Consider the following 22,286-nt stretch of genomic DNA (forward strand, 5'->3'; position numbering starts at 1 on the left):
ATCCCATCCCGGGGTTGGGAAAGAATTCGGCTTTGTTGCCACAGGGCATCTCTTGATGTGCTGGTATGCCTTGGCCCTGGGAAGCTCTGTCTCACCATGAGTGCCATGACAGCTTGTCCTTTGACACAGTAAGGGCTTACTAAATGTGTGTCGTTTTTGCACTCTCAAGGTCGATGGTTTAGTCTGTCACTGCTGCACCTCCCTCTCTCCCCCCCAGACTTAGTGGAACTGATTCTTGATTTACACACACACTTGGAAAAACTTGCAGGAGTCTCTGTGCCTAGTTGGCTGATCTTTCTGTCTGCCTGAAATGCGTTTCTTCTCTATCTCTGCCTCTTCGCCTCCCTGACTTCCTTCAAGTCCCCGCTAAAAGCCTATCTTCTGTAGGAAGCCCTCTGAATTCTGGTGTCTTCCTTCTGTGAATTATTTCCTCTTTGTGCCATATAGAATGTGCTTTGTACCTGTTGGTTTGCTTGTTGTCTCACTGTAAGCTCCCTGAGGGCAGGGACTGTCTCTTGTCCCCTTCTTTTATCCCTAGGACTTAGCACAATACTTGGCACCTAGAAGGTGCTTAGTATTTGTTGATTGTCTACTTGGGGACAGAGTGCTTTCCACTCTGACCTGTCACAAGGTGTCCTTCCCTTGGTATATATGCCTTTGAGGACCCAGAATACCTCAGATGGGGCATTGCCAGAGGATGTGCTCTACTTAAAGCAAATGATTGAGTTTGGCCCTCCCTCATCTCCCAGCCTCTTTGGTTCTCTCATTGACTTGGACTTTTTAGAGTTTCTCATCCCTTTCCTAGTTTCATCAACTGGGGCAAGGTGGGGGGGAGAGTACGTATAGGTGGGGAGCTCAGCCTGTACAGAAGATGTTTATGATCCAAATACACCCCCTGTTTGTGGTTGTACTCCTCCCAGGGAAGGGGCTCAGTCCAAAAGCAGTTACTAGATGGGGATGGGAGGCAGAAAAGTGATCAGATGTGCAGGGGGATGTGTACTGATTGGGGTGGGGGGAGCTGGAGAAACAATACCAGGTTGTACCCAAGCCTGTTCATCTAGGCCTGCTGAAAGAAGCTGGAGTTTTTGCTCCCAGGAGGTCTCTTGATTTGCTGGTGTGCCTTAGCACTGAGACACTCTTGTTTTTAAACAACCCCACCCTCATCTACCCTCACTTTCCTCCTTTGTATTCAATTCCCTGGCTAGTCTCTGGTTTCCCATCTCCTTTTAGAAACAGAAAGATAAAGACTGTAAGCACTGACAGGTATATCGGAATTACATCCTTCCTTTCTCATGTCATAGCACTATTACTAAAGCTCTTCTTGTGGCCCCCTTCTTAAATGACGGGGTGCCTCGCTCATTTCCAGGCTGGCATGTACCAAACTTGTATTGGGCTTCTGATTTGAGCTAAGCTGCTTCCCTAGGAGGCAAGGATCTTGTCCCCCATACATTAGAAGCAGGCATCGGTAGGCAGTTGCCTTCACTCAGGCTGAGCAGCATGACTCAAAGTGACCCTGGAGAAATATAAAAAATGCTGCAAATCACTAATAATTAGAGAAATTCAAATCAGATCAACTGCTGAGCTTCCATCAGACTGACCAAACTGTCACAGAAAGAGCGTGACAGATGCTAGTTGGGTTTGAGGGAAAAGACATTGATGCCTTGTTAGTGGAGCTGGGAATTGGTCCATCCATGCTGGAGCACAAATTGGAACTCTGCCCAGAAACTGCCAAGTTCTGCCTGCCCCTTGACCACTACTAGGCCTATACCCCAAGGCAGAAAAGTCATGTATGTACCAAACGTGTTTGTAAGAGCTCCTTTTGTATTTGCAAAGGACTCAAAACTGGGGGAGCATTCATCCCTTGGGGAACGGTGGAACCAATTATGACATGAGAATGGAATAGGATAATCTGTTTTACTATAAGAAATTAAGAGATGGTCTCAAGACTCCCTCATCTACCCTCACTTTCCTCCTTTGTATTCAATTCCCTGGCTAGTTTCTGGTTTCCCATCTCCTTTTAGAAACAGAAAGATAAAGACTGTAAGCACTGCTGGGAACTGATGCAGTGTGAAGGGAGCAGAACCAGGAGAACAATGTACATGGCATATCAATATTGTAAAAATGTTCGATTCAGAAAGACTTAAGTCTTCTGAGTAGTGCAGTGACCATCCACGATTACAGAGGATGGCTAGTGAGTGCTGCTCCCCTCCTGACAGGGGGAATAGGCTAATAATAATCAGAATGAGTGAGACACCCATTTTTCCATGTGGCTAATGTGGACATTTCTTTTGTTTGACTATCCTTATATGTTACAACGTATTTCTGTTTTTTCCTTTTCTAGTAAAATTAGGGAGATAAGAAAGGAAAAATTAATGTTTCATAATTTGGGGAGGGGATGAGTTAAGAAAACATTTGAAAAGAAAAGTGGCTCAGAGCATCAGAGGTCAATTCAGCTTGGATCTGGAGAGAACAGCAAGGAACTAGGCTGTGAATCCTTGGCATATCCTGGATGCTATTGACTTACAGGATCTTGGATATCACGAAACTCTTGAGTTTGCTGAAAGGAGCTAAAAAAGTGCAGAATGAGAGGTAGAAGGTGGTTGGGGGAGAGTGCTGTGGACTACAGACACAATAAGAGAGGCAGCATTCCCTAGTGGTTAGACACTGGTTTTCTAGTCAGGAAGACTCTATCATAGGCCTTTGGTATTTCCTGGGTAGGGGATGTGGCCAGTCCCTCAGCTGTTCTGTGACTCAGTTTGCTCCCTTGGAAAATGAGGCTAATAACTCCTGTAGTAGCTGCCTTGAAGAAAGGCTGTGAGACACAAGTAGAGATGTGTATAAAGCACTGTGCCATTGAGAAAAAGCCAAGGAATTGATTATCATTAGGTGTTAATGGGATGGGGCAGCAAGAAGAGACGGTGCAAATTAGAGCCCCTACCAGCACTGGAAGTCTGCTGTCCAGAAATGAGAGAGCTCCTTTAGCTCTGTCTCCTGGGTGAGACTGCAGGGAGCTGGCCTAGCGTGGGCCCTGCATTTAGGAAGGATGGCTCCAGGCTGGCGTATTCCCAGAGAGAGAGAGAGGAAGAAGAGGAGGAAGAAAGAGACTAAGAAACCAGGATCTAAGGATCAATTGAAGGAATTGTGCGTGGCTAAGTTAGGGAATGAAAAACAACATACACAGGCAGGGCGTGAGAGGACACGGCAGAGCAGGATAGCAGAGAGAACTGCTGGGGGCCGAGCACAGCCTCACTGGTAGGATGACCATCCTGGCTCTGGTGCAGGCAGGTTTGCTCTTTCAGGCTCCAGAAGGACCAGATAGATGAGGATGTGGCTCACTCCGAACACCACAGGAGGAGACAGAAGCCCCTTTTGTGTTTTGTAGTTCTTTAAGTCGGTCTTGATTTAGCTTTTGACCTGGCTACATCCCTCACATTTTATCGTTTAAAATAAACAGCGTCGTCATTCGCAGGTATGGACTGCCCTCCCTCGGAGCCAGGAACAGTTGGTCTGGCTGTAAGAGGCCCAGTGACCCTCCCGCAGGACTGTCTGGGCTCCTGTGTGCCGGGCTCCATCTCATCTCTTCTCTGGGCCCGGCTGGGGGCTGGGGGCTGGTCAGTACCGCTTCTTCAGTTTGGCTTCCTTTGACTGTTCTCTTCGATGACCTCATTACTGTCTTTGTGTGGCCTTCCTTCCAGTCTCCTGAGTATTTACTAAGGGCCCATTAGTATGCAAGGCACCAGGAGAGCTGTCTCTCCTTCCGTGGGGGGAGACCCAGGCTGTGTGCCTTCTCTTCTGGAGCTATCGATAACGTGGATACCAGGGAAGCCCTTTTGTTATTCCGTTTGTCATTCTTCTGGCCTGCCACCGAGCCAGGCCACCCCCTTTTCTGCCCGTACATTCCCGGACATCTCTTCTCCTGTTCAGGTCTTTGTTAGTGGCGGCTACTCCTTTCTCGGGTCCTTTGCTCTGCTAGATCGAATGGTGGCTTTTTTCCCTCTGGGGAGAAGGGAATAAGTGTTTGTATTAAACCCAGAACTGCTGTGCTCAGGGCTCTTTTTGAATATTACTCTTTCGATTCCTGGTCAACAAGCAAGCACTTGGGATGGTCTATTTTACTTACATTTTATTCAGTTGCCAAACTGTAAAATGTCATCAGCTCTGAACTCGACCTGTGATTTCACTGCAGCCCAGTGCAGGTGGCCCTTCTTCTCTGTAGAAGCTTGTTTGCCAGGAGTCTTCTTGTTCCTTTCCTCAAGGACGCCCTCTGTCTTTGTGCACAGTTTTCTCAGGACGATGTTCTAGAGATGGAAAAGGAGTTGTTGGGTCAGCAGTTCTAGCTACCTTTTCCAGTAGAAACCACCTCCTGGCTTTATTTTAGGCACTTGGGATCTGGAGAATTGGTTCCTTGAGCTGCTTCCAGTGTAGGCCAGCTCTACCTACTTTCTTTAGGCTCGTTTCTGCTTTAACCCTCTCAGAATGGTGGTGGCAGGGTGCCTTGTTGGGCTTCCCTTCGTTGGACGTGGGTGGAGAGAGTCTCTGACCATCATTGGCACTGCCTCTTCCTTTGGTTCTTGAATTCTTAAGCGTAGGCCATGTGACTGGGTGGCTCATCAACCTTTCTCTAAACGTTTTTGTTCTCCATGGTGTCTGTTTAGGAGTTGATGCTGTGCCGCATTGTGCTCTGGCCTTTCTCAAGGGGACTGGAGCTGCTCTCTGCAGTTATTGTTATTGGGATCTCCCACGGGAGGATGCAGGTTGGTGTCCTCTCTGAATTGTCTTGAGCCCTGAGAAGCTCAGGGACAATTTTTGTCATGTTCCCCAGGGATGGGGCCCCTCGTCTGGAGGCAGGTGGTCTCTGTTGTCAGCAGCCTAGTTCTTCTTCTTGAGTCCTATTTTCCATCTGCCCTTCTGCCCACCTTTGCAAGGAAGCCACCAAATACAGGGCATTAATTTGGAGACCTTTCGAATTCTTTACAGAATTTCTCTACTTTCTCGTCATGGACCCCAGTTATTGGTGGCTCACTTACAGCTGATCTTCCTGGTTGTCTTTTTCCATGCCTGATGGCCCTCAGAGCCTTTGGAAGGAATGTAAACCAGTCTGGCTAACTCCTTTATTGGTCCCACTGAGGAGGCAAGCAGAGAGGAGAAAGTCCATTTTTGTGATTGGGATGACCAGTGCAGATGTTTGCTGGTGGAAGATGGAATGGCTGGCAGTTTAGTTTGACTGCTGGAGTAAAGAAGGTTCAAGGACCTTAAATGTCTGGAAATAGCCTTATATATAAAAAATAGCATTTTAGCCGGGGCAAGAGGGAGCCCCAGAAGATTGGTTTTTGAATAGGGTAAAATGTTCAGATCCGTGTCTTGGAAGATTAATCATTCAAGGTAGGGGTGATGGAGGCCCAGCTTAGTGTGGTGACTGTGGCGAGGAATAAACAAAAGTGGGCAACTGATTAGATATGGAGGCGAGAGAGAGAAGGGGCAAAGAGGACCCCAAATGTTGTAGATGGTTGACCAGGAAGACTCCAGCTCTGGGGATCTGTGCCTGACCCTGTGCCGTTTAACATTTTTTTTTCAAAGATTTTGGTAAAATTGTAGATGCTTTGACCATCCACAGATGAGCAGACCATCTGAAAGGGTCTGGGGATCATTGACTGGCCTAGGGGATAGATAACGGACCTTAACAGTCTAGAGCATAAACTGAATCTGGCTGGCTGACATTCAGTGGCGTCAGTGTCATTCTTTTGTACAGAGGAGCAGCTTGTCAGGGATGAGATGGAAATGCATGTTTAGACAGCAGCTGTTCAGAAAGAGTTCGGGGAGGGGGATTCAGTAGGCCACAAGCTCTGTATGATTTGGCAGCAGAATGTTGGAACCAAAGAAGCAGCTAATGGTGTGTTGGGCTACATTCATAGATGTCATTTCCTGGAGGAGGCAGGTGATCACCCCCATCTGTTCTCTACCTGACTCAAACACCACCTGGAGTTTTGCATTCTTTTCCCTGCACCACATTTTTAAAAAGGAGACTAGGAAGCTGGAGAGTGCACAGAGGACACTCTGTTCCTTGAGTGTGTCATCTGAACACTAATTGAAGGAACCAGAAAAGAAAGCTGAGGGGAAGCCTGAGGGCTGCCTTCAAGTACCTGAAAGGCCATCATTTATAGCTAGGATATAGAATTGAGAAGTGAGGGCGATCCCCCTCCTTGGAGGCCTCAAGCCAGACTGAACCTGCAGTGGATAGTCATATTCTAGTGGGCCATCCCTCTTGTGTATATTGAACTAGAACATTTCAGCTCAGAATTTTGTGCTTCTATCACAAGTAAGGGATCAGAGGGGGAAGTTGTGGTGAGGCAGATTTGTGCTTGCTGGAAGGAAAGACTTCTTAATAAGAATAGCTGTCTATCTCTGAGGGCTGTGAGTGCCCCCTTGCCAGAGTTTTATCAGTTAAATTTGGATTGATGGGGATTTTACAGAGGGGATTCATATGGTGGTAACAGGTTAACATCTGAGGTCCCTTCCATCTTTGCCATACTGTCACTATGTTAGGGAAGAGGGTAGATATTCCATTGGAAAGCTTAAATTTAATGGTTGGATGCAGTTTATTTACCAAAATAGAGGGGAAACAATAAAGTAGAGAAATGTGAGAGAGGTTAGAGAAAATATCTATACTAGTCCTCAGCCAGGAGGGTTGGTAGTGAGTAATCACGTGGCACCCTCCAAGATGGAAGCTAGCCTTTTAGGTACTTTTAGGAAACTAGGAAGGGAGTCAACCTTTTCACTCAACCAACCAGGAGTCAGAGTCTAAGTTGAAGTCAAGATCCACACTGCAGTCTCTAATGAGACTATCTCCAGGAGACACTTTCCACAACACTCAACTTCACTGGACTCCCAGCTCAAGGATTTTGTGGCTTTTATGGTGGTTTCCTATCCCCGCCCTTCTTCACAGGGACCAATCACAGTTTCCAAAATTGTCACACCTCTCATTCTCTGAAGGTAGCAACTCTCCTCCTAGGATTCACATCTTTGGAACCACACTTCTCAGTATGTGAACTCTTAAAAGAATCCAAAAGTTTCTGGCTGTTTGAGTTAGAAAAAAGGGTGGAACTCTTCCATGTATCTTGCTGGCTTCTTACCTCTAAAGGTGTTAACTGTCCTTAGAGTAAGAGTTTGTGGACTTCCCTTGCTTTTGTTGATTAATACAAAAGGATCTGGAAGAAAGTTAATCCTGTCTTCAGTCTAGTGAGTTTCTAAGTAAGGGTACTTCAATTATTGTTATTCCAAAGTGTTAACTCCAACTAGGCATAGAGGACAAAGTATTCCCTTTTCACAAGTGCAAACTCAGAATAGACAAAGAGACCCAAGAATTTCCTTTCACTATGAAGTATTGTGGTGGAAAGAGTACCAGGTTGGGGGCCTCATGCTTTGGGTTCAAATCCCACTTGCCATTGGTAAACTTTGTGACCCTGGGCAAGTTCTTTCCCTGGACCTCACATCTCTTATCTCCCCAATGAGGGAGAGCCTTTAAAAGACTCTTTCTTGCCCCATGTGATTCTTTGAGCGTCATTTGAGAATTTCATCATCCCATCAGTCTTGGATTGAAACAAGCCTGAAAAGATGGCCCCTCCATCATCATGCTTCCTACTTGGACTGTATCCCTGCATCATTTTGATATGCATCAGAGAACACAGCTTTCTGTTGACCACATGGGTTCCAGACAATTCAACAAATAAATTCAATTTGACCAAACACTTATTAAATGCTTACTATCTGCAGTGCTCTGTGGCAGGCACTAGAGATGGAAAGATGAGACAAGTTGGAGGCCTCACCCTTGGGAGTCTCACAACCTAGTAGAAGGGAAGACAGATATACTCTATGACAAATGTATGAAGGAGATCAAAATCGAGGGGTCTGGTCAGAGGGGACCAGAGAAGCTATAAGCAGGAAGTCTCACCCAAGCTGGTCCTGGAAGACCAAGACCGGTCTTACCCATTGGAGCACAAGCAGACGGGGGAGAAAAGGCAGGACACAATTGGGGAATGTCAAGAAGACTGGTGTGAGCCTCAAGGGGAACATGAGACAGTAAGGCAGAACTCTTGTTGAGGGCCTTAAAGAAGCCAGAGTATGGCACTGACATTTGATTTGGTAAGAAATGAGGAAGCCTAGCCATCTTTTGAACTGGACCTGATGGCGATTTGTTCAAGGTTTTAGGCTAAGATTCTGATGTACAGAGCTTTAAAACCATAAGGATCTACTGGGATCATCTGGTCTCTGTCTCATTTTAGTGCTAGTATCAGAGAGATAAAATGGGTTACCTGGTGGTTCCCCAGGGAGTAAGGGCTGAGCCCTTCAGAGACCCAGAATTCCTTTCTCCTCTGCCCTGTGTGCCACTGGCAGCCTTGTGAAGGTCAGATAGTGGAGAGAGAGTAGTCACAAGCTTGGGCCACCATTTAAGATGATGGTGGATTTGGATTCTGCCTGGGTTACTAGGAGGAGGCTGGGATGGCTATTTGCCAAGGGAAAGAGTATGAGGTGATGGTGGGTCATTAGGAAAAGATGTCCAGTGGGCATTAGGAAACTCAGGCTTGATCTGCCATTCCTGCCAGCCTGTGAATAGTCAACATTCAAGTTATAAATGTGGTATTTACTTACAAAAAATGAAATTACAGTAAGTTGACTCATCTCCCCGCCCCGCTTAATTTAGAATCGTCCCTCTTAAGACCTAGATTCTAGGTCTTACAGCAGGGATTTGGAAACATTTTTGTATTTTACTCATTACTTGTAATAAGTTTCCATGCACTTTTCCCTAAGTTATATGATCACACTTATCTCCTTCCCTCCCTCCTCCCTTCCTTTGCCCTTCCCAGTGCTGGCCAGTGAGTGGATCTAGGTTATACATGTATTACCGTGCAAAACATTGGAATTTTTGTCCCTGGTCTTGAACCCTCTTCTCCACATGTAACTTAGGGATCCCTTCTCAGGATTATGCTTCTAAATGCAAAAAATAAAATACATCAGATTAGAAAAGGAATCTGTTATGCTGAAATGCAGTTGCCCGAATATTAAAAATCAAGTTCACTGAGCCCAGGCTGAGATCCCTTGGTGAAAGGAAGCTTTGCTATGACCTAAGGCTTAGTTATTGTGCCAACCAGGCAGTCTCTGAGGTAGCTCCATCCCCATCAATGACATGGAGAAAAGTGTTTGAAAAAAATCTTTGGTGGGATACAGAGTCAAAGCCTGGCTCCTCCACTTTGGACCTTTGGGCAAGATGATTCACTTCTGTGCATGGATTTTCCCATCTGTAAAATAGGAACCATAATAAATGTAGCCTTGGCTTCCGGGGTTGTTGTGAAGGAAGTGTTCCTCCAGCATAATGTACAAAAACATTATGTACAAGTTACCATTGTTATGTTACTGGTCTTCTTAACAACAATAATAAAGGTGACCTGCATTGTTGCAATAGTTGTGTATCTTATTGTCTTCTAAAAAAGAGGCCAATTGATATGTCTTCCCTTTTCTTTTTCCTCCAGGCAAACCAATTTTTTCTGTTGATATTCATCCCGATGGGACCAAGTTTGCAACTGGAGGGCAAGGTATGTCCACAATTACTCCTCTGAGAGTGTTCTCGGGGTTTTGTTCTGGACTCGGCCAATTAGGCACTTGTAGACCACCTGCCCTTCTCAGAGGCCATTCCTCTTTTGTGTGTGATGTTTGGGCCAGAGAAGCCTAAGGCCTCTCTTTTAAGTTTAGGAACACACACAGATTACACGTGACATTTGGGTCACAGTCCACCTTTCGAATTCTTTCTCACTCAAACCTGAAAATGATTTGCATCTGTCATTACTTCAGTGGAGGATGACCGTGTGTTGGAGTGAAAGAGTACTGAATTGAGAGAATTGGTAACCAGTTCTGGGTCTGGTTCTGGGTCTGTGTGACCTTGGTCAAGTCCTTGTTTGTTTGAGCCTTTGTTTCCTGTTCTCCAAGACCCCTCCCAGCCCTGACAAAGCTCCTCCTGTACTGTACTCTTATGGTCACTTCCTCCCAGCTCTGAGGTTCTGTAATCCTGTGACCTATCAGCTACACAGATAACACAGTTCCTATACCAACCCAGGACAAAGAACTTGGGTGGTAGGCAAGTAAAATTATTATTATTATTATTTTGGTTAAATTTAGTAGGAAAGTACGAGTTTAAAAACAAAAAAATGTAGTAGGAAAGTAAGGGTTTAAAAGGAAAACAAACAGAAGGATTAAACTTAAGGAATGTTCTAGGTCTTCTAGTTCTAAATCCCCAGTACCTTTAAGATCATCCTGGCATCTCCTTTTATGAGTGAACTAAAGCTCAGAGTGAGTGAGTGCCCAAGGGTGTACAGCAAGTTAGTGGGATGAGTCTGAAGGGGGGCCTGCCGGGCCCCTCAGACAAGGGCTGGAGAAAGGAAGAGAACATCCAAGTTCCCTGAAAGAGAACAGCCGTAGCTGGAAGTTCAAATTCATGCTAGCTTTGAGAATTGGTTCTCATCTGGATTCAGCCCGAGACTATACGTCGGGTGCTTCTCTGGCTTCTTCTTGGAATTTGGGCTCATCCCTAGCCGGGGATAGTACAAAGGATTTTTAGGTAGCTCAGAACACCCTTGGGAGATTGCTAGCCTTCCTGGTCACTAGCTGGCTTCTGGTTTTGTGTGTGGTGACAATGAAGCTGGCCTGGGAGTGGGGCCTGGCCGCTCCCTGCTCCAAGGGCTTCATTGCCTTTGTGCCAGTCTAGTTGGACACCAGTCAGCTTTTGCCACAGAAACTCAGCACTCCTGAGCTTGAGTGACTCACCCTGGGGGCAGGAGAAGACCCCCCCCCCCATTGAAGCTTTCTCAAAGACCCCCATTCTTCACTCTTAGTACCTCCTTCTGCCAGTGTTTTGTGAGGAGAACATGTTTAAAAGTCTCCTTCCTGAGCTTTAATTGACACATTCCCATGCATGCCGTGAGCCTAGGAAACCATTGTTGTTCTGTGTGGGTACATGGGCATGCATTCAGAGTGGGTCTAGTCAGCCTCCATCCTATCCTCGTTTTACTGAAGGAAACGAGCCCAGAGGGAGCTAGTAGACCCAGGAGCCGAGCCCTGCATCTCCAAGTGCAGATCAAGTCCTCAAAGCCAGCTCTTGCTGGGGCCTCGTCAGAAGGCTCCGTCGCTCTGAGCCTTTCTCTCTTAGCTCCCAGTTAATGTTCACAGCACGGGAGGCCCAGAGGGAAGGCTTGAAGGGGTGGGTGCTGTTCATCATCCCAGGCCATTGGAACCCATCTAGAACTTAAGAAAAACACCCCAAATCCACAAGGTCTTTAGGCTGTCAGAACTGGAATGGAGTTGAGGGAAATAAGCTTAGGTTGACCAAGAGCCCTTCAAATTCATTGCTAGCACTCAGCACTATGTCCACCACACGACATGCAGACAGTAAGTGCTTCTCAGTGGCCTGCCACCCGCCCAAGACCCCTCAGGGAGCCTATGGCCACGCCAGGGCCAGAGCCCAGCTCCCCTTCCTTACAAGTGGCTATCCTTCACTTCCGTCTGGGCCCAGGGAGGCAATTGTAGGCCTTCTGCTTTGGCTTCGTTTTCTCTTTTCCTCTAGATCAGCCAGGTGAGCAGTTCTGCAGTTTCTGGCCTATTGATTTGGTGTCAGTTGAATAGATTCTCTCCTGTTCCTTACAGGGCAAGATTCTGGGAAGGTTGTGATCTGGAATATGGCTCCAGTCCTCAAAGAGGAAGATGAAAAGAATGAAAATATTCCCAAGATGCTTTGCCAGATGGACAATCACTTAGGTATTACAGAACAGCCCTTTGCGGGCTTTGCGTGTTGGCAGATTGCCCAAAGTTAGCCCATGTGTTTGTAATTAGAAATATAAGGCCCCGTGCAGCGGTAAATGTCCCCGGTCTGCTGTCAGAAGGCACAGATGTTGGCTACACACCTGGTTGAGTTATTCAGCAGAAGACTTGGCCAACCCACAGAACCACCTTTGGACAGTCCTGCAGGTACCTCTGGTGATTTCCTGCTCATGAGTCTTACTGCCTGATTCGATAGGGCTTCCACAAATGTCTCATGCATCTTTGGGTCCAGCTTCCCAGCAGTCGGAAGATTCTGGGGCAGGGGGTAGAGAGCGGACTATTGGCTGTGCTTTTCCAGTTGGACCAGTGTGGTTCCCGGGGTTTCGCTGCCAGGACCCCTTTGGGTGCCTGACTAGATGTCATAGACTCCTTTTCTGTGTCTGTGACTTAATTTCCCACCCCTTGAGCCTGGTAAGATCATTTATTTTCATGGTATTTTCAGCTTTTGCTGTTCCCTTGCTGATTTCCCATGAGTCATTATTGAGCCATTCTTTTGTCCTGTCAGTGCATCACCTTTCATGGTATAATAGAGGGAATCCAAAAACCCAATTCTGCTTCTTACTAGTTGGGGGACTTGGACCAAATTGCGGAACTTCTGGCCCGTGTGGCCTCATTTATAAAATGGGGCATGTGGGTTGAATGACGGTCTCCGAGGTCCCTTCACTCTGCTCTCAGATGCTGCTCTCATGTCCATGCTCTTGGAGCACCCTCTGGGCCTGAGGCCAAGCTGGCCAGCGGCCGCGTTAGTGACAGTTTTTATTCTCTCCACTCTTAATTTGGTTTTCCTGAGGTCAATTGAGCTAGGAACCCTCTGAAAGCCGCAGCCCTACCCATGACCCTGGCAGAATCTTTGTCTGTCTGCCTCGTTGGCTCTGTTCTGAGAGAGGAGCAGTATCCCAGACCAGGCCTCCCAGGCAGACCGAGTCAGTTTATTGTGTCCCCCATGACTCCTGTGCCCTGGTGAAGAAGACATCCCCTTCCTCCTCTTCCCTAGGCTCATTCCAGCTCCAAAATGGGCCTGCCCAAGAAATCCAGGCATGCCCTTTGTCAGCTAGATCGTGACTGCTGATTGTAACTGTTCCCCAGGTCACTGACCATTTCTCCCTCCCTTTTGGCCCCTCTGGGCCAAATGCAGTAGGTATCAAGCCTGAGCAGCGCCTTGTGTGACCAATGTGACTTTTCAGTGCACCTGCTGGCACAGAGATCCCACTTAGGGACAGGAGAGGTCCCTTGGTGGGCCGGTGCCAGGCCTCGGTTAGCTAAAACTCTGACCCATTGCTGCTCACGCCGGGATGCTTTTAGGTTGTGAGTTGGATGAATGCTGGTGTTCCTCTGGTGCTGCTGCTGTGGGCAGAGTGCCAGCTCACGTCGCATACATCGGGCCTACGATTCTTGGACCAGCCTGCAGAAGAGGAAATGGGCATGAATTAGGGATTTTCATCAGCCTCTTTTCTTTTTCTTCCTAGCCTGTGTGAACTGTGTTCGATGGTCAAACAGTGGGATGTATTTAGCTTCTGGGGGAGATGACAAACTGATTATGGTGTGGAAGCGGGCTACGTAAGCATTCTTTTCCTTTTTCGTGTCTTATTTTTGGAGGGTTTGTTTTCCAGTTCTCCTTTCCTGTCCCACCCTTTGATGAAGAGCCATTTGAAGGTCTCATGTGCAGAGAGGGGTTCGTGGAATTTGGGGGCCTCTTCCTAGAGCTCCCTGAGGGGGCTCAGTGTAAGCCTGAAGTCCTGCCCTGCTGCTCCTACTGGAGTGTTCTGTTACCCAGACCAGAGCTCAGCTCTGCTGCGATTCTGGACTGGATTTGTTATCAGCAGGTCTGGACTCGGGGCCCTAGCCCTGACACCTGATACCTGTGAAACCTTGGGCAGATGACTTAACGTCTTCTAAGTTCGATTTCTTCACCTCTTTGTGGTGAAATTGGCACCAATTTCAGTGTCCAAAGATCTGGATTCAAGGTCCAGCCCTGGTGTTTCCAACTGAGTGCCCCTAGGCAAGTCATTTATCCTGATTGCATCTCAGTTCCCTCTTCCATAAAGGGTATTACTTTTCTTAAATGGCATCCCTGCCATGGTGATTGTGTAGAAAGTGCTTTGCTCTCTACAAAATGGGGACAATGCATGCCAGGTACTTCTCAAAGAGTCTGCAGTGTAGATGCACCAGCCATCATTGATTCGTGCCCACGGGCAGGAGGGGGCTGCATAAGTCGTGTGAACAAAGACCCTGCAAGTCAGGACCACCTAGATCCCCATCCACAAAAGCATGGGCTGCCCTCTCCCTCCCCTGAGAGGCTTGTTTGGTGCAGCCCTGCCTTAAAGCTGTATGTGTTCTTTGAATCCTTCCCATTTCCTGAGGACTGAGTAGGGGGCATCTCGGCTTCTGTCTCATACAGGTACATTGGTCCCAGCACCGTTTTTGGCTCCAGTAGTAAGCTTGCCAATGTGGAACAATGGCGATGTGTGTCGATTCTCAGAAGCCATTCAGGTGGTGAGTGACCATATGGTTGATTGGATCGGAACAGCCTAGAGACCTCCCAGGAGGCTCTGCCTCTCTGTTATTTGGATCTAGTCTGGGATCACTGAGGTTTAATGGGAAGAAGAGTCAGGACTGGACCAGATACTGTCAAGGACCCTGCCCCACCTGGGCCCTGGTTATAAGAAAAGAGGTGGGAACGTGGGATTTCTAAAAGACGTCCCCTGATGTGGGCATCCTGTATTGGGACCCTCTGTGTTTTTCCCTCTACCCGTGGACTCTCCTTGGGGGAAGGAGCTCTCGTGTGGTGGTGGTGGTGGTGCTGGTGATTGCCTGGAGCCTAGCTATGCTTTTCTCCCTCCCCATCTCTTTCTTTTCCTTCCCTTCCCTCCCTTAGTCTTTCAGCCCTTTTTCTCACTCCCTCTATCCCTCTGGTTCTCATGTCTGCCTCGTTCATTCCTTTAGTTTGGACCTTTGTGGGCTTCTGCCATTCGAGGCACTCTTAATCCATCACCAAAATCAAGCCAAAGCTTGAGCATTTGTCTGTTCAATTATCCAGACAGCCTTCATGCAATGGGAGGAGGCAGGAGGAAGCCGGCCTGATTCTTTATGTAGTTCTGCTGTTTCTACCTCAGGAACTTGAGGCATGTCCAGGGCCTCAGGCCTTCTATAAAATATGGGATCAGACTAGATGATTGCTAAGGACTCCTGGCTCCAATCCAGGGATCTTTGAATGAAAAGGAAAGGGAAAAAGTATTAAGGAATAGATTAACTAGGCCATTAGCAAAAGAAACAGCTGCTGCTCTCGTGCCCAGACTCCTAGAGGCCATGCCACTTCCAGGATGGAAGCATCCTTGCTTAAATTCTTTACTGAGACTGGCAGGTGGCTCTTACAGAAAACATTGCATCCAAACATCACTGGTTCTCCTCAGATCAGCCCATTAGATCAGTCAGTAATCATTAAGCACCTACTATGTGTCCAGCACTGTGTACACAAAGAGAGACCAAAGACAGGCTCCCTGCCCTCAGGGAGTTTACATGCAAACAAATACATAGAAAACAAGCTCTGTGTAGGATAAGTAGGGAATAATTAACTGACGGGAGGCACCAGAATGAAGAGGTCTTGGAAGACTTCTTTGAGATTTTAGTTGGGACTTGAAGGAAGCCAGGGAGCTCAGTAGTCAGAGTGGAGGAGGAAGAGAATCCAGACATGGGAGGCAGCCAAAGAAGATGCCCAGAGATGGAGGGTCTTGTTTGTGAAAGGCAGGTAGGCAGGGGCAGGTTATGGAAGGCTTTGCTAAATTTTGTATTTGTTCCTAGAGGTGATAGGGAGACAATGGAGTGGGAGGAGGGAGGGACATGGTCTGACCTAGGCTTTCGGAACATCACTTTAGTGGCTGAATGGAAACTGGACTAGGGAGACAGTTGAGGTAGGCAGACCCCCAGCAGCTACTGCAGAAATCCAGATTTGAGGAGATGAGGGCCTGCACCAGGGTTGGGGTAGTATAGGAGGAGAGAAAGGAGTAAATTGGAGAGGTGTTTGAACAAATGAGCCTTGGCAACAGCTTCGACATGGGAGGTGAAAGATGGTGACTTCTAGGGACTCCGAGGATGCTCTCTGGTGATGGTGGTTGTCCTTTGTACTCGAAGAGGACCGAAATGATATCACTGGGTCAGGGTCGATGGACAGTGTGCCTGATTGGCCACTCAAACCACTGTGAGCTCCAAAGGCTCTGCCATGGTTTGGACACAAATAGCTCCCGTGAACATTTGGGGTGGAGATGTCTCAGTTTGTGCATCTCGTGTTTCTTTCACATTGCTTTACAGTAATAGGGCAGGTTCGAGGGCAAGATAATGAATTCTATTTGGGACATACGGAGTTTAAGATATCTATTGGGCATCATCTAAGAGATGTCTGAAAGACAGTGAGACTAGAAGTCAGCAGAGCTATTGGGGAAGTGTAGGTGGATTGGAGAATCATCAGCAAGTGAAGTGGTATAAAGGGAGCTAAGAAAAGGGCCCAGAACAGAGCCCTGAGGACACAGTTTAGAGGGTGTGACCTAGAGGAGGAGACACAGGACCATTGGACTAGGTAGGAGAACCAGGGGAAGAGGTGTCTTGAAAACCAATGGTGTTAAAAGACTACAGAAAGGTTGAGAATGAGGTTTGAGTAGAGGCCACTGGATTTGATAACTAAGAGAGCCTTGGAAACTTGGGAAGGAGCAGTTCCACTCTTTTTTTGTTTAATTAATTTAGAATATTTTTCCATGGTTACAAGATTCATATTCTTTCCCTCCTCTCACCCTCCCTCCCATAACCAATGAGCAATTCCACTGGGTTTTACATATATCATTGATCAAGACCCATTTCCATATTATTGTTATTTGCACCAGGGTGATCATTTAGAGTCAACATCCCCAGTCATATCCCCATCGACCCATGTGACCAAGCAGTTGTTTTTCTTCTGCATTTCCGCTCCCACAGTTCTTCCTCTGGATGTGGATAGTGTTCTTTCTCAGAAGTCCCTCAGAATCGTCCTGGATCATTGCATTGCTGCTAGTAGAGAAGTCCATTACATTAGATTGTGCCACAGTGTATCTGTCTCTGTCTAATGTTCTCCTGGTTCGAGCAGTTCCAATTTTGCCTTCATACCCCTTTAGAAGTTGACTGACTAGGAGGAGCAGTCCCCAGAACTTACCACTTACCCCACTCTGCCCCTTCCAAGATCCCTAGGCACTGCTGACTAGACTACCCAGGTTTCCTTGGGACTCCTGGACTTTTCCATCCAACCTCCAGCCAAACTCTCGCATTTCTGTTTTTTCCAAAATTAAAGCTTCCTGAGAGCAGGCCCTGTCTAGCTCTTTTTGTTTATGCCTCTAGCCCTTAGTGTCACACTTAGAACAGGGTCCATGATTGCCATTTATTCCAACATGCATGTACTGCACAAGTCTGGTGCCTTGAAGACCACAGCTCATAGGACTCGCCTTATGGTATAGAGTCATGAAGGTCCAATGTGCCAGGATTCTCCCTCTGAAGTTTCCTTCAATCTATTAATCAGCCAGCAAAGATTTATTAAGAGCTTCCTCTATGCTAGGTCCTTGGAAACCACGCAGGCCCTCAGGGAGTTTACATTCTATTTGGAGAAACAACAGTGATGTGAATATTCCTATTTGACTCGTGCAGATCCCAGCCCTCTCCTAGTTTCTCCTCCTCTGACTTTGTTGGCCATGACCTCCCATAAATCCATGATGAGAAGATCCACCCCAGAACACCTGCCTTGGGGTTAGCCAGGGTGACCAGGCAGGGCCCAGTCTCACAGACTCACTAGTAAGAAGCCCCATTGATTTAGAAAAAAAGGTCTCACCCAGAGAAGTTTCCACATGACACTTGGGAGAGATTCATTGTCGTGTTACCCTCAGCTCAACAATTCAATTCTCACTTGCGCAGAATCTCCCAGTTCATGTTAGAGCTCCAAACTAGCTAGTTCTTCAGATGCCTCCAAAGGCTCAAGGCTCCAAGCCCAGGGCTCTTAGCACTGGCCTCGTGAAGGACTTGGACTGGATGGCTCGGCACCCAACAGGAGGAAGGTCCTGGCCAGCTCCAGAGCTGCAGGCCTCCTCCAAATAATAATTGGTCCAGGATCTATTAAGGCCGCAGCCTAAAGTTCTTCCATTCTAATACTTAAAAGATGACACTTTCTGAGTACCCAGAGGAGCTGTGTCCTCTCTCTGGCCATAGGGTTTGTACCAGGAATGCCACTAGTTTTATGGGAACTCTGTGTGCATGGTGTTGGCTCTTTCCTTGGGGTTGAAGCACACAGTAATGTTTACCACCCAGAAGCGTTATGAGTGTATGGGGTGTGCGGGGAGGACTAGCACCTCTGGTATGAGGGCTTGCTGAGCCCTTTTTGTGGCTGCTTATTTAGCTTCCACCTTTCACCCAGCTTTCACCTGTGGCTCCAGGAAACTGTAGCATGGGCAGCAGCCACACCCCAGTAAAACCACTAAGGCAGGCGCAGAAGTAACCGACAGACCTCAAACTCCTCAGTGAGTTAAGGGGGTGTCTGCCCCAGGCATGCGAAGACCTTCCCCAGTGGAAGAGCTTGTTCCCATGGCCATGTGGAGAATTTGGAGCTTGGTCAGACATGGAAGACGCCAAGGTCATCCACTGAATCCCAGGCCATCACTAGTCATCCTGACATTTGACTTGGCCTTGGATGACTCTGGGAGAGAGAGGGAGGCGGAAGACTTACTAAAACTGCCTCACTTAAATCCAATTCACAAGCAAGGCAAGGCATCACCCTATGTGGTCATTGTTCCTCTTCAATACAAAGGGTGGACGATGCTTATCCTCCAGAAGTGTTGTCATCTAGCGATGAGAGCCATGGATTTGGAGAGGGGGACCTGGGTTCGGATCCTGGCTCCAGCCAGATCAAGGAATCCCTGAGCTTGAAGGGTTCTTGATGATGATCCATCACTGCTCTAAGGCCTCCATGGGGGGAGGCCTTCTTTTTCTATAACTAATCATTATGACGTTTTTCCTCCCTTCAACCTATTTCTTCTCTTTGTGACTTCTGCACGTTGTTCTGGGGCCAGGTAGAACAGGTTTAATTCCCTTCCGGCACAGCAGTCCCTCCAGTACCTGGAGACCATTGCTGTATGTCTCTCTACGTCTTCAGTCACTTCAGGCAAAGCTTTCCCATTTCCCTCAGCTGACCTTCCATGCCCCTTGACATCCTGGTGGCCTTCCTTTGGGCCCTCAGGATCATCTCTCTGGTCACAGCAGCAACAGAGCAGAATGTGGGACCCAGTGCTGGGCTGGGCTGGGCTCTGGACCCACCCTCAGCGTGTAGACCCCCAGAGGAGGAGATCCAGCCAGCACCTGGGCTGAGCTTTGCCCTCCATTAGGCCTGATTTGCCCCGGTGCTTGGGTTGCTCCTGGTTCTCCCCTCTGTCCAAACAAATCGGCCCATGACAGCTCTCCCACTCTCTTCCGTCTCTCCTACCTCTCCATGTTCCTTCAGTGGTTCCACAGTGTGTTGGGCCCTTCCCCATCCTGGTCACCTCCTCAAGCTGTGGGGACCGGTTCAGCACCCCCAGTTCTCTCACAAGGGCAGTGGACAGACGGCGAGGCTGTGGCCTCCCCATTCCAGGAAACTGTGCCCCACTTCTTAATGCAGGCGAAGATCCCATTGGCATTGTTGACTCCCGCGGGGGCCTCCTGACTTGGAGCACGTAGTCCCCTCTTTAGATGAAATGCTCCTTCCTCAGTTCTGAACTGAGGAATCCGTTTATAGCGTGGTTTTGAGCTTTCCCACCTCCAGTGTCCTTTTCCTCCAGGCTAGTCCGATAGTCCAGCCTGCCCGAACTTTTATGGGTCCTCTCCTGCCAGCCCGCATGAGAGCTCTTGGTCCCGGCTTAGTCCCGTGGGAAATGGGACAGAAGTTCTAGCTTTGCTTTTATCCATGTTGATAAAAACGTTACGTGGCCAGTCAGGGCCCCATGCTGGGGCCGTCCACTAGAGACGGAGGCGCCCTTCCACGCCGATGCTGAGCTCTTCAGCTTTGAAGGGAGCTTGGGCAAGTCAACATCCTCTGAGCCTCAGTTTTATTCATATGTGCAATGGGGTGGTTGTGAGAAACCTTCCCAGCATCATCGCCCTGAGAGCTATGGCTCTGAGCCGTTGTGCCTGGCCACTAAGCTCCTGTGCCGCGGGGCCTTGGGCCCAGGCTTCCTAGCCGTACTGCGCCGCATACGAGTGGCCTCCTGCTGCCCACCCTGTCCAGTCCCCAGGACAAGATCCAGGAACAGTGGCTTGTGGTCAGGAAGATCCCCGGCTCCACTCAATGCCTGTTTGCCGGTCTCTTTGGCCCGGTTGACCTGGGCTTCTGCACTGGCCCCTTTATAACGTTGGCCAGCATTTTGTCCACCTCCCACAATACTACAGTTCCTCTGTGCAGGCTCAGTTCTGGGTGCAGAAACTGCTCTCAGAAAGCGCCAGGATTCTGGATGGAGGTCCCTCTGAGCTCCCTTCGCATTTGCCTTGGCTAAGCGCCCTAACCAGAAGGTCAGGAGAACCTTAGGGAGGGAGAAGTAACTTTCCAATGGGAAGGAGCCCAAGAAGGCCTCCTAAAGGTGGTGCCACCATCTGATCAAATCTTCGAAGGCTAGGGAGGAATTCAGCCTGGGAAGCAACACACATGGGCAAAGGTGGGCCTTAGTGGGGGCAAAAGTGAGTCAGCTAGAGCAGATAACTAGAAAGGCCTGGAGGCAGCTTGTGGGGGGCCTTGAAGGCCAGCATGAGGAGTCTAGCTTCAGTCAGTGTTAGGGAGGACGACTTGCAGGCAGGCACTTGTGGGTCTTGTGTGGGTCAGAGATGGGATCTTTCTAAGTTAGTGGTAAGATGCTTTTCTTGGGCATCAGATTGCTCTGTCCAGGGTTCCAAATTCGCTTTCAAATCAAGGGGTGCAATGGCAAGAGTGCCTAGCACCGGGAGCCAGGGGTTCACTACTGGCCATGTGCCTTCCTCCCTGAGCATGCCACTGATTGGCAGAGTTTCCAGCTCTGGCTGATCCGGCAGGCGATTAGGCACGATCCTGTGGGCCTGGGGGGAGCTATGCTGTTTGACCTTGGATTGGGACATGGCCAGGGAACTGTGACCCCATCCTGTCTCTCCTTTCTAGATGTGATGGATGTTGCTTGGTCTCCTCATGATGCCTGGCTTGCGTCCTGCAGTGTGGATAACACTGTTGTCATCTGGAATGCTGTGAAATTTCCCGGTATGAAATCTTTGCTCAACCCTTCTCTGTGCTAAGGTGGGAGCTGATGGCTGCTCTGCCCCAAGACTCTTGAGTTTCTGAGGTGGTCCCATTTCACTAGAAAGAAGAAGGGGGCCTTTGCAGCCTTAGGTGTGTGCCCTGACACAGCAGGGCCCCATCCTGGGCTCTTCGTGCATCCATTCAGCTCCTTGAGTAGCCCCCAGAGAAAGGGAGCAGAATGGTGCCAAGAGAGGTGGGGAAGGATTGCTGACCAGCTCGGGAGATGATCAGGGCCAGAAGCTGGTCAGGGCCTGGTTCTCCTGGGCCAGAAGGTGACCCCCAGGCAGCAGTGTCACCAGCCCCACTTTGGGGATGCTTCCATAAGTGCTCTCTGTCAGTACCAGCTCTCGTTTTCCATCATCCCAGGTGGAGAGCACATCTGGACCCCCTCTGCCCTTATGGATGGGATCAGATTGGTGTGCTGCTAGCCTGCTCTCCTGGGAGCTCTGACTTCAGAGGAGCCAGGGCCTTAGTTGTGGGGCTTGGGGCTTGGCCTCACCTCACTTTGCTGAACAGTCTTCTTTGCTGAGACTTCCTGCTCAGCCAGCTAGGTTTGCCTGTTGACAGTTTCCTGATTTTGTCTTGTTTCACAGAAATTCTTGCCACTTTACGGGGCCATTCTGGTTTGGTGAAAGGGCTGACCTGGGATCCTGTTGGGAAGTATATTGCTTCTCAGGCTGATGACCGTAGTTTGAAAGTGTGGAGAACCATGGACTGGCAGCTGGAAACGAGCATCACCAAACCCTTTGATGAGGTACAGACTGTGACCTGAGCTCTGCCCCCACCACGTTGTCAGGTCCACGGGTGGCCTCCTGACCTCTGTCATGTCAGCAGGGATTCGTGTGGCCACATGAAAATATGGGCTCGTTTCAGTGACATGCAGGACCCTCTCCATTCAGGCTGCCCCTCCCTTTGTAGCCTTTCCCAGAAGTCATGCTCCAGGCAAACAGGCTCGGCCCGGTCTCTAGTCCTGAACCTCGTCCCTCCTCTCCACCTTTGTATTCGTTATCCCCACCCTGGAACAGGCTCCAGCCCTCCACGTGCCCCCATTGCTCTTCCCGGGGCTACCAACTGGGCTCCCCGACTTCCAAAGGCCTTTTCCAGCTCTGAAATCCTAGCTTGGTGCCTG

General features: G+C 48.7%; 1 protein-coding gene and 1 non-coding gene across 6 annotated transcripts in view; both read left to right on the top strand.

Annotated features, from left to right (window-relative positions):
• The window catches only part of LOC100029345 (protein HIRA), an 82,678-nt gene that overhangs the window by 28,438 nt on the left and 31,954 nt on the right, over positions 1–22,286 (top strand). For 3 of the 5 annotated variants that reach the window (XM_056821411.1, XM_056821414.1, XM_007490465.3), the window contains exons 3-8: positions 9,525–9,587; positions 11,689–11,799; positions 13,329–13,419; positions 14,261–14,355; positions 21,023–21,118; positions 21,751–21,911. In XM_056821411.1, coding sequence (XP_056677389.1) covers positions 9,525–9,587; positions 11,689–11,799; positions 13,329–13,419; positions 14,261–14,355; positions 21,023–21,118; positions 21,751–21,911 — 617 coding nt within the window. Of the gene's footprint in view, positions 1–9,524; positions 9,588–11,688; positions 12,010–13,328; positions 13,420–14,260; positions 14,356–21,022; positions 21,119–21,750; positions 21,912–22,286 lie in introns of those variants that run through there. The other 2 variants (XM_056821412.1, XM_056821413.1) reach the window with 2 other exon arrangements.
• Positions 11,177–11,242, top strand: MIR12346 (microRNA mir-12346). The gene has a single exon (NR_162896.1). It is a non-coding gene; the product is annotated as a microRNA mir-12346 (primary transcript).

Source organism: Monodelphis domestica, chromosome 3, assembly GCF_027887165.1.
Source record: "Monodelphis domestica isolate mMonDom1 chromosome 3, mMonDom1.pri, whole genome shotgun sequence".
Classification (NCBI taxonomy): domain Eukaryota; kingdom Metazoa; phylum Chordata; class Mammalia; order Didelphimorphia; family Didelphidae; genus Monodelphis; species Monodelphis domestica.